At 37.8% G+C, this 14,565-nt stretch overlaps 1 protein-coding gene across 1 annotated transcript in view; it reads left to right on the top strand.

The window, feature by feature from the left end:
- The window catches only part of SRRM4 (serine/arginine repetitive matrix 4), a 125,128-nt gene that overhangs the window by 102,332 nt on the left and 8,231 nt on the right, over positions 1 to 14,565 (top strand). The window contains exon 9 of the mRNA XM_063454174.1: positions 13,470 to 13,786. Coding sequence (XP_063310244.1) covers positions 13,470 to 13,786 — 317 coding nt within the window. The remainder of the gene's footprint in view (positions 1 to 13,469; positions 13,787 to 14,565) is intronic.

The raw sequence follows: 14,565 nt of genomic DNA, 5'->3' as shown, positions 1-14,565 counted from the left end.
TATAAAATCTTGGTAACTTATTATTATTTTCAGGTCTTACATAAATATTAGCTATCTTGTGCCATTAGAGAGGGAATCTCACAGGGGCAGTCCAATACCACAATGCTGGAATATCATCCCTGTCTGAGCAATACCTACAAGATGATCATTTTGGCAGTAAGCAATATTGCAAAGAATTATAGCCCAGACAGGTGCAGAACCAGAACACTTAACACCATAACCTAGAGACACAACAAAGATTAATTGGCGGAGATACAGGTATATTTTGTAGAGAAAGTCCAGGTATTAAAGTTAAAGTTATTTGAACTTTTGCATATCATGACGAGTTCTAACGAAGTGTTTGTGAATGCTATCCTAAACAATGTGTTTTTTTAAAAGAACCACTTAAAAAATACTTGATGTGATCGCTCTATCCAGTTCTGCCCACTATGTAACTTTATAGGCATCGTGGCTTTAGCATGCACAGTCAGCACCAGCTGTACTATGGCATGTTCACTACACAGTAAAGTGACCACTTTTCTTTATTAAAGGTTTATGAATTCCATACAACATTTCCAAGACTCATGATACATCCATGCAACTCATAGTTGGATATCCAGTGCTTAACTGTCCTAACTTTTCATTTTAAAACTATCCTTAGTTGCTGTTAACAATCATGAATCATGTTTAAAATTGCCATGATACCAGTAGAAACATAGAAACATAGAATGTGATGGCAGATACGAACCATTCGGCCTATCAAGTCTGCCCAAATCTTTAAATACTTTCATTAAACCGATACCAAAAATAATGCAACTTTCCAAAATACAGAAGATAGGGGAGCAAGGGTTGGGTTAGGATTGGGTAAGTGATAGATAAGTTTAGAGTTAGGTCCATAGCTAATGTGCTATGGATGTCTTCTGTGATTCTCACTTAAGATGAAAGTGTAGTTATAGTCCCTAGCACACTGAAGGCAGGTACCACAGAACCTTAGGTCCCCCTTAACCATAAGTCTCTCCTAACCTTTATTTTCCCATAACCCTGATCCTAAGCCCCCATTTGCTTCTAGCCTACAGAGTGAAGTACAATGTTCTAACCTAAGTTTCATTTAGAATACTATGTAATTTTGCTGTGATTTAATGACATTATGGTTATGGGAACACAGGTCATTGTTTTGTTACCTTATGTGTTGGTGACTTTGGGAATCCAACTTTTTAAAATGAAGCATTTTAAACTAAATATCAGGTACCTAATCAGATGTACTTTGGAAAACTTACAGCTAAACATACAACATTTTCTTTTTCACTGTGTCCATTTTCAACAGGTTCAAATTCAATATGTACAGCAACAGGTTCAAATTCAATATGTACAGTATGTACCATTCAAATACCGATCATAAAGAACTATTTAATCTTTAAATACACTCCATAGGAAATTAAATTATTATCTTATGTTGGCAAATAAATTCTACAGACTACCAGGCATCACCTTTAACCCCTTAAGGACACATGACATGTGTGACATGTCATGATTCCCTTTTATTCCAGAAGCTTGGTCCTTAAGGGGTTAATGTGACGGGCATGGGCAACACTGTTTAAAGATCTTATTATGATTCCCAATTATTTTAACCCTCTGAACACTCAAGAACAGTGTGGAACATAGAATGTTCTATGAGATTCCCCTCCGACCCTTCAATATATTCCTCAGTCATATCTTCATTTAAAACTATTGTTATGGTCATTCATTTAAAGTCCAGCTCATTCTCTACCAGTTACAATAAAGGAGACATGATCAGTAGGTAGGATACAGACCTTGACCATTGACATGATCTCGCACTGTACCTAATATGCCTCCTAGCCATGAATTAAGTCATTGCTTATATTTACACTTTACAAAAGCTGGATTCCTATTGCTCTGTTTTATAAATAATGTGTGGACATTGTCATCTTGAGCACTGACTACACTGTTCAGAGAAGCTATGAATGTTAGTGTTTTATTGGTATCTGTGAATTATTTGTATATATTGTAAATTGAACACTTGGGAGTTCAGGTTATGGTGTGTTCCTATTGTAAGCAGCAAACATCTACTTGGACAAATGTAGATTCCTTTGAATTGCAGTAGTCTCTTCTGCTGGGTGAAGTTTAGTAAAGTTATTAAAGTAACAGTGCATTTCAGGTTTGGTTTGCCAAATCCCTAAGGAGAGTGTTTCAGAGTTCACTTTTATGTTCCTGGTTAGAGTTTTCCCTAAATGTATTATTCCTTCTTTAGTGTCATACTAATGGTCCCTAGTGACTGCACTCTAGGGTTTGGTAATAGAAAAGCTTCTCCTTGCCTTTTTCTCAGCTGTGTAAGTTGAATCACAATGAATTCCTGCAATATATCTAAGGATATAAAACATAATCAAACCTGAGGAAGACATAACTGTAAATGTAAACCTTATCGTCTGAGGCAGGCTTCCCTAAACTCCGGCCCTTCAGATGTTGCTGAACTACAGCTCCCATGATTCTATGAATGAAATAAGTAGGCTAAGAATCAAGGGAGTTTTAGTTCAGCAACAACAGGAGGGCTGGAGTTTGGGGAAGCCTGTTCTAAGGTATTAAGGGTGCATAACCCATTGTGAAGTCTATAGTATGGATTAACTTGATCACACAACTAAGCAGTCCTGTTGTTTAGTAGACTCATTGAAGGAGAATCAAAGTGATTGGAAAAGTGCCCATTATTTTTATTCTAATCTGTTCATATTCATTAAATTGTTCTAAAAAATGTTCAAAGTGTCTACTTTTCTCAGACTATATTCTGCCATTTTTGGCAGATGTACATTTTGGAGAATATGGACGGATTTAGAGTGACGAAAAAATAGTGAAACTGAATACTTTTCAGAAGAAAAAGTGATGAAAGATTAATAAATCAGCTATCAAAAATGACATACATTCAAAAAGGATGATTTGAATGCAAAATAAACAACAGACAAATATAAAATAAATTGCACCAAAAAAAACACACACCTAAAAATGCCTACTTTCTGCAAAATGTTTGATAAATCTCCCCCACTGTGTCATGACCTTTGTTCTACTAAAAACAGAGCTATAGGAAGTGGAGATACCAGTATTCCTCAAATCTCACTTCTACATATAGAATGAATTCTGCAATTGCAGGGGTTACTGGATATTTATATTAAATAAAGGAAAACTAATTTCCTTAGTATTTCAATTAACACTCCCCAACAGTGTTCAGGAACAAATATCATATTTTATGAATACATTCAGATTAAATTCAAAACGTCAACACTCCTCCTTTCCATAAAATGCTTCTTCTACTACTGATGTGAGATGCTTAAGTCCTTTTATCCATGGAAACCCCAAAATACTATTAGTTGGAGATGAAATGTCAACTAAAGACTAACACCTTAATTAATTCAGTTTAATCACTGTGAATTCTTCAGGTCAGTACAGTCATTTGAGAATGTGTTTATGGAACATCTTACTAATTGTGACTATGTGTCGCAGTGTAGGATATTAGTAATCACTTTGACCTTGCTCAGACGTCAAGCTAGGCTACCAGTTTAAATACAGAGCTATGAGAAGTGACACAGAAATATGGCAGAAAAATAATTATAATTGTTACAGTACTGTTAGAAGAACTCACAGTACCAATCAAAAATCAACACTGATTTCAACTTCACTTAGCTTCTGAGCTATATTAAAAAATACACACACAAGTGCCTGATGCAATAATGCAAAAAATAGATGTATATGTTAAAATGTGTCACAAGTGAATGTCTTTAAATGTCTAATAGGAGAGTGATAGGAGATGAGTTTGAGAAGTCATTTTAAAAAAAGACAAGAGTAGTTGGTATCCATTGCAGGTTTCATAAATAATATCATTAAAAAGAACACCGATTTGGAAATGTACTCCTGAGAGACAAGGAAAAAAAAAATCTCTACATTTGAATGTATTTAACTAAACCTTTCTATAACACAAGGCACTCAATATCATTTTTTACTTTTTAAATTCCTTATCTTTTGCACAATTTTCTATCATTATTTTTCCTTTCCGATACATAAAAGAAGGTAGTTAATTACTTATTTAAGTACATGCGCAATAGGGAAAATAAATCATATATATATATATATTATGAAATCAGAGGCTATGCTCCTATATACAAAGTATCCAAAAACTTTCAAATTAAAGGGATGCTAGGTACCATTACCACGACAGTGTGCCATAATGTGCTATAGTAGTAATGGTGCCAAGATACCACAGGCGCCATCTGCCAGTGATATGCCATTGTGTTGGGTACCCTTGGTTCTTCAGGTTAGAGTTGGTCTGAAGAAGTGTAAGTTCCTACTTCTGTATTATCAGCTATGTAACTATGTAACTAAGACCTGGTATAAATTGCTATGGTACTCAAGAAGTATAAAGTTACGCTTTATCAGACAATCTCAGGCTTGAAGGACTGCAGACACCCAGCAATGTAAGATAATATTCCAATGGTCCCTAAATGGTTTGAAGGAAACCGTAGACAGTACCCTAGGACTCCTATCACTATGACAGCTAAAGATTGCTTTAGTCATTATGGTGCCTATGATGTCTATTTAAGAAGACGGTAAATAGCATATGTGTGAAGAGGTTGTATACTAAAGACAAGTGCAGGGTAGCTGTTGTTGCCTGTTGTAGTATTTCACAAATACCACCTTGAAGAGTGAGAATGGTATTTTCATTTTTTATGTGTATAGAGAGAAAGAGAGAGAGAGAGAGAGAGAGAGAGAGTTTGTGGGGAAAACACTACACTAATAATTAAAAAGTTGTAATACTTTTATTACTATTGATGTACAGTTTTCATACAAAATGACTATAGTAGGGTTTTTCTGCAAAGGTCATGCTTTGTAATCTATGTGTCTCTTTAAGGCTGTGCTCAAAGGTTTATAGGATTATAAAATGTTTAAATGATTGATTTCCTTTAAACACTTTGATTACTCTGTGCCTGAGATTCCTTCATGAGAGATAAAATGACAGCTCAAAGATTCCAATTCATACCACAAAGTCACACTGCTCGGCACAATAAATAACTTTTGAATATAATCCCCTTTGGACTTCAAATATTCTTAAGTATCCCGTTTTACATAACACATAAACACACACTAATACGCTATATATATATATAATTTCAATAGATGTGCATGAGACCGACTTCCTTGTTAATATATGCTTTTGACTTTATAAACCTGTACATAATCATTTAAAGTACAACATTCATTCAAAACCTACATAGGCTGTAAATATTCATTAAATTATTCAGTAATATTTTATTGGATAGTATTTTTTTTTCAAAGAAATTGAAATAGCCATTCAAATCTAGTGAATATCAGTCTGAAGCTCAAGTCAATCACATGTGTGAAATATGGATAACATTGTGCTAAAATACTGACATGTCGTCCAAAAACCTGAAATGAATATTAAATGGTGCTGGGATAAGTATAACAGTTTCTTTGTGAGATGTTCCCAGGGTTTACTTGCATGATATGGTTATGGATTCAGCCACCCACACCTAACTCACACCTGATAGAAATTCTGCAATTGGACTCAGCTACTTCACATTGTAACTCAACCTTCAACATAGGCTTTTAGTCTTCGAAGTCAAGATTCTATAATTCTACTTTTTATTCAGTATAATTTGTAATTTAGAGTTAATAACCAGTTTTGAACTTTGTCACTTCAATAAACTTGTTCATTAATCCAGTGGTGATGTATAACTTATCCTCATGAGCATCACATTTTTCAAATAATTTGATAGTTGTTTTGGATACAACATTCTTATGCAATTATAAGGAGGAAAAATAGAGATATAGTTTTATTTATCATCTTCTCTCTATTTTAAGAAAGATGGAGCATCTAGTTGTGGGTTTAAGAGTTGTGTATTTCTACATTTAAATTTTATAGTTCACATTCTTTTCAAAAAGTTTTTATTAGGTATTTAATATTATAATAAAATAAAAATGACAATAATTAAATGAATATTAATAACAAATTGGGAAGGGGAAACTTGGGAAAGTATCAATCCAAATTTACAATATTTTTGTGCAATATTGATGTGTCTATATTTATCGATGATAAACTAATTATAATATATGTACGTAAAATGAATAAAATAAGTTTGTACTACTAATAATTTCAAGGTTGAATATCTTGAATTATGAATGATAAGATTTTTTAACCTTGTTTTCCCACTCAGTCCAGAAATAATGAAACTGATCCCATAGTAAAGGTGGCTGTCTAATAGCCAACTCATACAATTTGTTTTCTAATGCTAACTTTAGCACATCAACTATAGAGGGTATAGCAGGGGATTTCTAATATCTGGGTAAGTAGAATGTGGCGGCTATAAGAATATGTCCTATGATTACCCTGTCTACTTTATTAACAGATTCTGTGAATTGTTTAAAAAGCCAGAGTTCCAATGTAAAGATGGTAATATTTGGGTCAACAGCCTTAATACGTTTATGAATATCACTCCAGAATCTAGCGAGTTTAGGGCAATACCACCAAATGTGTGACATGGTACCCATCTCATCACACTCCCTCCAACATCTGTCTGAGACTTTAGGATTTATTTTGTGAAGGCGTGATGGAACCAGGTACCTGCAATAGAGAATTTTTAAATGATTCTCATGATGACTAGCTCACTGTGTGATACCTCTCAAGGTGAGAATAAAACTTATCCAATCCTCCAGTTCATATTGAAATCCCATATCTCTTTCCTATGATTCCATAAAATATAATTTAGATGTGGGCCTAGGAAATACCTTTACGATTTTTTTATGATTTATATACCCATTTCTAATAGTTCAAAATTTTCTTTCAATTTGTCTGTTATTAGAGTAAGTTTTCGTAATATAGAATCGTCCAAATACATTTTTTCTTTAAATTGATCAAATGTTAAAAGGGAATACCTTGAATTTGTTTTTTTCCAAATTATATATAGAATGGGAGTGCCAAAAAGTTAGATCTAGAGGGGGTAATTAATAATTTAGAATGGATAATAGCATTGCTTTTGATAAACAAGGATGGTCTAACATTACTAAAATAATATTCCACGCCTTGAGGGTAATCTTGGTTGAAGGAAACATGTGTTTCGGGCATCTATTTAAGGGCGTCGATTTCTAGCCACCTCGGCCTATTATGATCCATGTTAAATTTAAAAGCAGAAGCTGCATTAGCAGCATTATAATACTTCCTAAAATCTGGGACACAAAGACCACCGTTCACCTTTAAATGTTGCACAGTTAGCAACTTAATCCTACTCGGTTTATTATTCCAGATGTATTTAATCAATGTTGAGTGTATCTTGTTAAAAAAGGCTAATGGTATGGGCAAAGGAATTGTTCTAAGGTATTATGATATCTTCGGTAGAATTTAATAGATGTCAATCTGCCCATCAACGCTAACTCCATACCGCACCACCTTTCCATCTCTTTTTGTAAACCAGGCCATTTTTTTGTTATTTTGGTCATGCATTTTAGACAAATTTTTCAATAAATTTATTCCTAAATATTCAATATATGAATCTCTCAATTCAAAAATATATTCTTCTTTCAGTTTATCTAAATCAAACCATGGGAAAATTAAATGGGAGTGCTTAGGTTTTATGAGTATTGAGTTTGTAATATGACATTTCTCCAAACTCTTTTAAGATAATATTAAGGGGTGTTATGGATTTCATTGGGTTCTTTAGGGACAGTATGATGTTGTCTGCAAATAGTCCTATCTCATGGCTTGTATCACCAATATTAATTCCTTCAATAGTTCACTTTCTCAAATACACATTTATTAAATATAGGAGGTAAGTAAATACAATTTTAAAAATTCTAAAAAAGCAAAGGTTCCCCTTTAAAAAACACAAAATAATACCGCACTCAAAGTGATATGATGCAAAAAAGTAAATTATTTAATATGTCGTTGCATGGAAGGGGGCAATAGATAGGAATCATCTACAGCTATACACAGAACAAACTTTGTATTGATCTTGCATATACACATATAAGTTAAATATAACAAATGCACCACAGATAACCAATTGCTTAATTATTGCAATAGACACTTTGAGTGCAGTATTATTTTGTGTTTTTTTTAATATATACATTTTAGAGGTTATACATTGGAGGGTAACCTCAATAAGTGCACCATTATTACAGTTGAGTGCCAACACCACCAGTGTTTCAAAAGTTCCCCTTTAGGCCAATATTTTTACATAAGCTTTTTTTTTTTATTATTTAATTTTTGGATACACTTTTAAAAAAAAAAAAATTTCATAATATTAGAACATCTAAAATATATTACACATAAAAAAAAATCAATATCTAAAAATATTTAAAATATTTTTAAAATATATTAAATAATTTTCAAAGTTTATTTAAAAATACAAAATCATATGAAAAGCTTGCTCAAAAATATTAAAGGGACACTATAGTCATCAGAACAACTACAGCTTAATGTAGTTGTTCTGGTGAGTATAATAGTTCCCTTCAGGCATTTTCATGTAAACACTGCCTTTTCAGAGAAAAGGCAGTGTTTACGTTGACCCTAGGGACACCTCCAAGTGGCCACTCCTTTGATGGACTCCCACTCCCCAGGGGAAAGCATTGGATTTGCTAAAAATCGGCTGTTTTGATGATGTCACAAAGGGGGCAGAGCCAGCGCCGGCACACCTGTGCGGCACTGGAAATAAGGTGAGTTTTAACCCCTTAAGGACACATGATGTGTGTGACATGTCATGATTCCTTTTTATTCCAGAAGTTTGGTCCTTAAGGGGTTAAACCTTTATAGGTTGGCTAAGGGAGGGCAAGTTACCTATATGGTGGGTTTAGCACTATAGGGTCAGGAATACATGTTTGTGTTCCTGACCCTATAGTGATCGTTTACATTGAGGGCTTAATTGTGTACTTTTCCAGCTAATTCTGATTACAATCTAAAAAATACACCTTTATACTTACGCCAGTATTTTAACACAATATTCTAACACTTTTCAAATTAATTTATTTTTTAATTCAATTATTATTTATCAGAAATTAAAAAAATAGTAAGTGTTTGTATACATTTCTATACAGACAGTAGTAACAATAGTAGTAGTAATAAAAATGCAAAATAAAAATAAGTCCTACATTAGTTATTAAATGATGCTCACATGTGCTTAGTTCATACCCTAAACCTAAAAGAGTCTTCAATTTTTTTTTCTAGTTACAGACCTATATATGGTTTTGTAATTGGAAAGCAATTATAGACAGATTTACTGATAGGCAGGCATACATAGGCTAGCTCTGTAAAAAAAACTTGCTTTTTCCAGATCACCAAACTGGGCCTTTATTAGACACAGGGTCATCAGTAATACTGTTAGCAAATGTATCCTGGGTCAATGTGAAGATATTTGCTTTAAGATACAATATTACAAATCAAATAAATAGCATTTGTAGATGTACATTTAATAAATAAATAGTATTTGTAGATGTACATTTAAAGGGACACTATAGTCACCTGAACAACTTCAGCTTAATGAGGTTGTTCAGGTGAGTGCTACAGCTACCCGGAGCCTTTTTCTTGTAAGCACTGTATTTTCTGAGAAAATGCAGTGTTTACATTGGAAGCTTGGAACACCTCTTGTTGCAGTCAATCAGACGGCCACCAGAGGGACTTCCGAGTTCAGAGGCCCTAAAAAGGCCTCTCGTCCGATGCATTCTGGGTGAATGCATCAGACGGGCTATCAGCACACAAAGCACTGTGAACGCGCTTTGTGTGCTGATAGCCTGTCAGCACTGCTGTGGGCGTGGCTTCAGCTGACAGCTGAAGCCCGAACCCACAGGGATGCTGTCTGGCCACAATAGTGGTTGAAGGGGGGGGCCCCACCCCTGAGCGGTGGGTGGGGGCCCTAAAATTAAAAATAAGGGGGGCACATACTGCCCCCCCGGCCCCCACCCCTGTGCGGCGGGTGGGGGCCCTAAAATTATCAATAAGGGGGGACCTATTGTCCCCCTCCGGCCCCCACCACTGTGCGGTGGGTGGGGGCCTTAAAATAAAAAATAAGGGGGGGACATACTGCCCCCACCGGCCCCCACCCCTGTGCGGCGGGTGGGGGCCCTAAAATTATCAATAAGGGGGGACCTATTGTCCCCCCCCGGCCCCCACCCCTGTGCGGCGGGTGGGGGCCTTAAAATAAAAAATAAGGGGGGACATACTGCCCCCCCGGCCCCCACCCCTGTGCGGCGGGTGGGGGCCCTAAAATTATCAATAAGGGGGGACCTATTGTCCCCCCCGGCCCCCACCCCTGTGCGGCGGGTGGGGGCCCTAAAATAATAAATAAGGGGGGGGGACATACTGCCCCCCCCGGCCCCCACCCCTGTGCGGCGGGTGGGGGCCCTAAAATTATCAATAAGGGGGGACCTATTGTCCCCCCCGGCCCCCACCCCTGAGCGGTGGGTGGGGGGACCCTAGTTAACCCCCCCCCCAGAAAAAAAACTTATCTCCCTACCTACCCCCCCTCACCCTAAAAATAATGAGGGGGGACCCTTTAACTAAAAACCTGTAAAGAAAAAAAAAATAAGATAAAAACAACTTACCATTCGATGTTTTCTTTCTTCTAAAATCTTCTTTCTTCAGCCCCAAAAAAGGCCAAATAAAAAGCCATAATAACCGACGCAATAAAAAAAAAAAAAAAAAACCTGAGCGCAAAAAAAATAATCCATCTTCACCCATGGAGGGCTCCGCGCAGACTGAGCTCCGCAGGGCGGGGGAAGACTTATAAAGCCTTGCCCCGCCCTGCAATTAGGCTAAGAACACTCTGATTGGTGGGTTTAAGTTCTTTGGAATTTTCCCACGCTTGTAAAATGACACAGAGCACTGTGATTGGATGGATTTCAAGCCATCCAATCACAGTGCTCTTTGTCATTTTACAAGCGTGGGAAAGTTCTTTGGAATTTTCCCACGCTTGTAAAATGACACAGAGCAATGTGATTGGATGGCTTGAAATCCATCCAATCACAGTGCTCTGTGTCATTTTACAAGCGTGGGAAAATTCCAAAGAACTTTACCACGCTTGTAAAATGACAAAGAGCACTGTGATTGGATGGATTTCAAGTTCTTTGGAATTTTCCCACGCTTGTAAAATGACAAAGAGCACTCTGATTGGCTTAAACCCACCAATCAGAGTGTTCTTAGCCTAATTGCAGGGCGGGGCAAGGCTTTATAAGCCTTCCCCCGCCCTGCGGAGCTCAGTCTGCGCGGAGCCCTCCATGGGTGAAGATGGATTATTTTTTTTGCACTCTGTTTTTTTTTTTTTTTTTTTTATTGCGTCGGTTATTATGGCTTTTTATTTGGCCTTTTTTGGGGCTGAAGAAAGAAGATTTTAGAAGAAAGAAAACATCGAATGGTAAGTTGTTTTTATCTTATTTTTTTTCTTTACAGGTTTTTAGTTAAAGGGTCCCCACTCATTATTTTTAGGGTGAGGGGGGTAGGTAGGGAGATATTTTTTTTTGGGGGGGGGGGGGAGGGTTAACTAGGGTCCCCACCCCCTTTGTATTTAGGGCCCCCACCCACCGCTCAGGGGTGGGGGCCGGGGGGGGACAATAGGTCCCCCCCCTATTGATAATTTTAGGGCCCCCACCCACCGCTCAGGGGTGGGGGCCGGGGGGGGGCAGTAGGTCCCCCCCTTATTGTGAATTTTAGGGCCCCCACCCGCCGCACAGGGGTGGGGGCCTGGGGGACAATAGGTCCCCCCTCTATTGATAATTTTAGGGTCCCCACCCACCGTTCAGGGGTGGGGGCCGGGGGGGGGGGCAGTAGGTCCCCCCCCTTATTGTGAATTTTAGGGCCCCCACCCGCCGCACAGGGGTGGGGGCCGGGGGGGACAATAGGTCCCCCCTATTGATAATTTTAGGGCCCCCACCCACCGCTCAGGGGTGGGGGCCGGGGGGGTGCAGTAGGTCCCCCCTTATTGTGAATTTTAGGGCCCCCACCCGCCGCACAGGGGTGGGGGCCGGGGGGGGACAGTAGGTCCCCCCCTTATTTTTTATTTTAGGGCCCCCACCCGCCGCACAGGGGTGGGGGCCGGGGGGGGACAGTAGGTCCCCCCTATTGTGAATTTTAGGGCCCCCACCCACCGCTCAGGGGTGGGGGCAATTTTTTTTTGATAATTTTAGGGCCCCCACCCGCCGCTCAGGGGTGGGGGCCGGGGGGGGGACAGTAGGTCCCCCCTTATTGATATAGTTTTAGAAAGCGAGCTGTGTTGTCAGTCAGACAGCTCAGCTCGCGAAAGCGCATTCCGCGCACATGCGTGGTAAAGCGCTCAGGTTCTTCATAGGGCGGCTGTCAATGCCGCTCTATGAAGAACGCGATTGGTGCAGCGCGAAGCCGCGCATGCGCACCACATCGCCCTGACGCTTCTCTCAGAGAAGCGTCCTATTGGGCCCCGCGATTTCGTCATTTGACGAAAAAGGGGGCGCGGCATGGCTGGGAGCTCGGCGCTGGAACGGAGGTAAGTTTTTAATATAAAAACACCTCTAATTTTTTTTTTATTAAATGTAAGTTCATATAAAAGCAAGAAGGAAGGCTGGGGGACCTGTCTTTCTTGCTTTTATATGTAGACTATAGAGTCCCTTTAATAAAGAAATAGCATTTGTAGATGTACATTACTAAAGATCAACCTCTTATTTGGTAACATATGACCAGATGCAGGTTTTTATCTTCAGAACATATACGACAAAGAGAAATCAGATAGTCATGGCTGGGGCACTGTTTTTTCTTCACTTGACATTTTTAATATAAGAACACTCTTAGATAGTCATAAGAAAACCAGTTGGTTCCATTTCTATAGCAGATTGTCTCTAACCAAGTATTAAAGGAAAAAGGACATCGAACAATGCGTACAATCAATATGCTTCCAGTGTAATTTAAATAAAATCATATCAAATTCAGTCCCGATAGGTGAAATTGAATTGAAAGGTGATCCTTTTTTGTTTTTTGTTTTTATTTTTTAGTTAAATTTGTAATTCCTATGCTGCATTAATATATTAAATAGCCTCAGATCCCTCACCGATTAAACAAAATGCACTTATTCACATCTGCAATGTATTTTCCAGAAACAAACCCATTACATATAAAGTTCTTCCTTTTTATTTCACTTTGAGCTCCATTTCTCTTCTACGGGTGCATGCCAATATGGTGCATGGAGTTTATATCACTCATTGCAGTTCTTTCCAGTCTACAGATGCCTCTTTTTTTCTAATTTTTTTTTTGTTTGCTACTTCTGTTTTTGTTTTCCACTGCCCGTTCCTCTCTTACTTCCTTTCTTTATTTTTTTTTTACTCCTATTAGTTAATAAAATATACAGAATATATTGAATGTTAAAAAGAGTTAATTGTCAAATAAAACATTGGTGTTATAAGTAACAAGTTGCATTCAAGGGTTGGATTCAGCCTGTGTCATCGTTTCCTTGTGTTTTCAGATTCCTCAATCAGTTCCTGGCCTTTTGGTCACAGCTGAGAGTAACGGAAGCTGCCGAAAGGACAATACAAATGAATACGACTCAGGGAATGATACATGCTCACCTCCTTCAACACAGGCAAGCTCATCAAGGTTGAAGGTCAACCAGGAAAAAGATAGCCCAAATCATCAAGAATTTGGGCAAGTTCCTTCCTCTGGGAAAACTCCAAATGGTCATAGCGACAATATCTCTGATTCAGGGAATTCGTCGGCCAGTTGTTTCTCTTTTACCAAGGATGGCACACTACTTTTGGCTGACTCACGGACGCAGGATAAGAGGTGAAAATAACTAAATGGCAAAGAGGAGTGGATTCAGTACATCAGACGTTTGTCTCCTATTCATTGGTTTGGACTCTAAAATATATTAACATGACCCATATTAACAGAATAGCATGTGTGTGTCTACACAGTTTTATCTTCCAACATTTTTTGCCGAGACAAATTTACATAATTGATGCAGACAAAATGCAAGTTCAATGAGTCCAGCCTATGACATATACTTTTTGCTGCTTTTATAAGGTCAAGTTATGATAACTTAGTGTTTTACTAATGGTAATACATATAAGTTTTGCTTGATTTGCACCATATTCCAAGTGTGATCTCGTAAACTCTAATTACTGCAAAAATAGGGTACATTTTAGGTTACATGCATATAAGAATTCTATACTCTGTTGAATGACACTGGACATAACAATGCTTGTCGTTTCGCATTGAACCTGCTGGTGTCCAATTTGCAAAGGACCTTGGCAGCAGTAAATACAACAGTGGGCCATATTATCGTAGGGTTATTCAATAATGTGAAAATTCGAGAGAATTTAAAGTGAATTTCAAATGTATGGCCGAAGTAGATGAAATGGAAGCAGTTTACATTTTGTTTACAGTTTGGCTATTTTACCTTTTTTGAATTCTCACTTTACTGAATAACCCTGAAAATGTCTGACTTTCTTTTGTGAATTCTCCCAAGGCAAATCATTAGAAATTCACAGTTGCTACTTTAAGACCAATATGATCCTAGACAACTAACCTCTGACCATTCCATACAATAGAATTATTATTAT

This window comes from Pelobates fuscus, chromosome 5 (assembly GCF_036172605.1).
Source record: "Pelobates fuscus isolate aPelFus1 chromosome 5, aPelFus1.pri, whole genome shotgun sequence".
In the NCBI taxonomy this organism is placed as follows: domain Eukaryota; kingdom Metazoa; phylum Chordata; class Amphibia; order Anura; family Pelobatidae; genus Pelobates; species Pelobates fuscus.
Note: the sequence above shows the minus strand (reverse complement) of the source record. Positions and strands in the feature narration are given on the sequence as shown.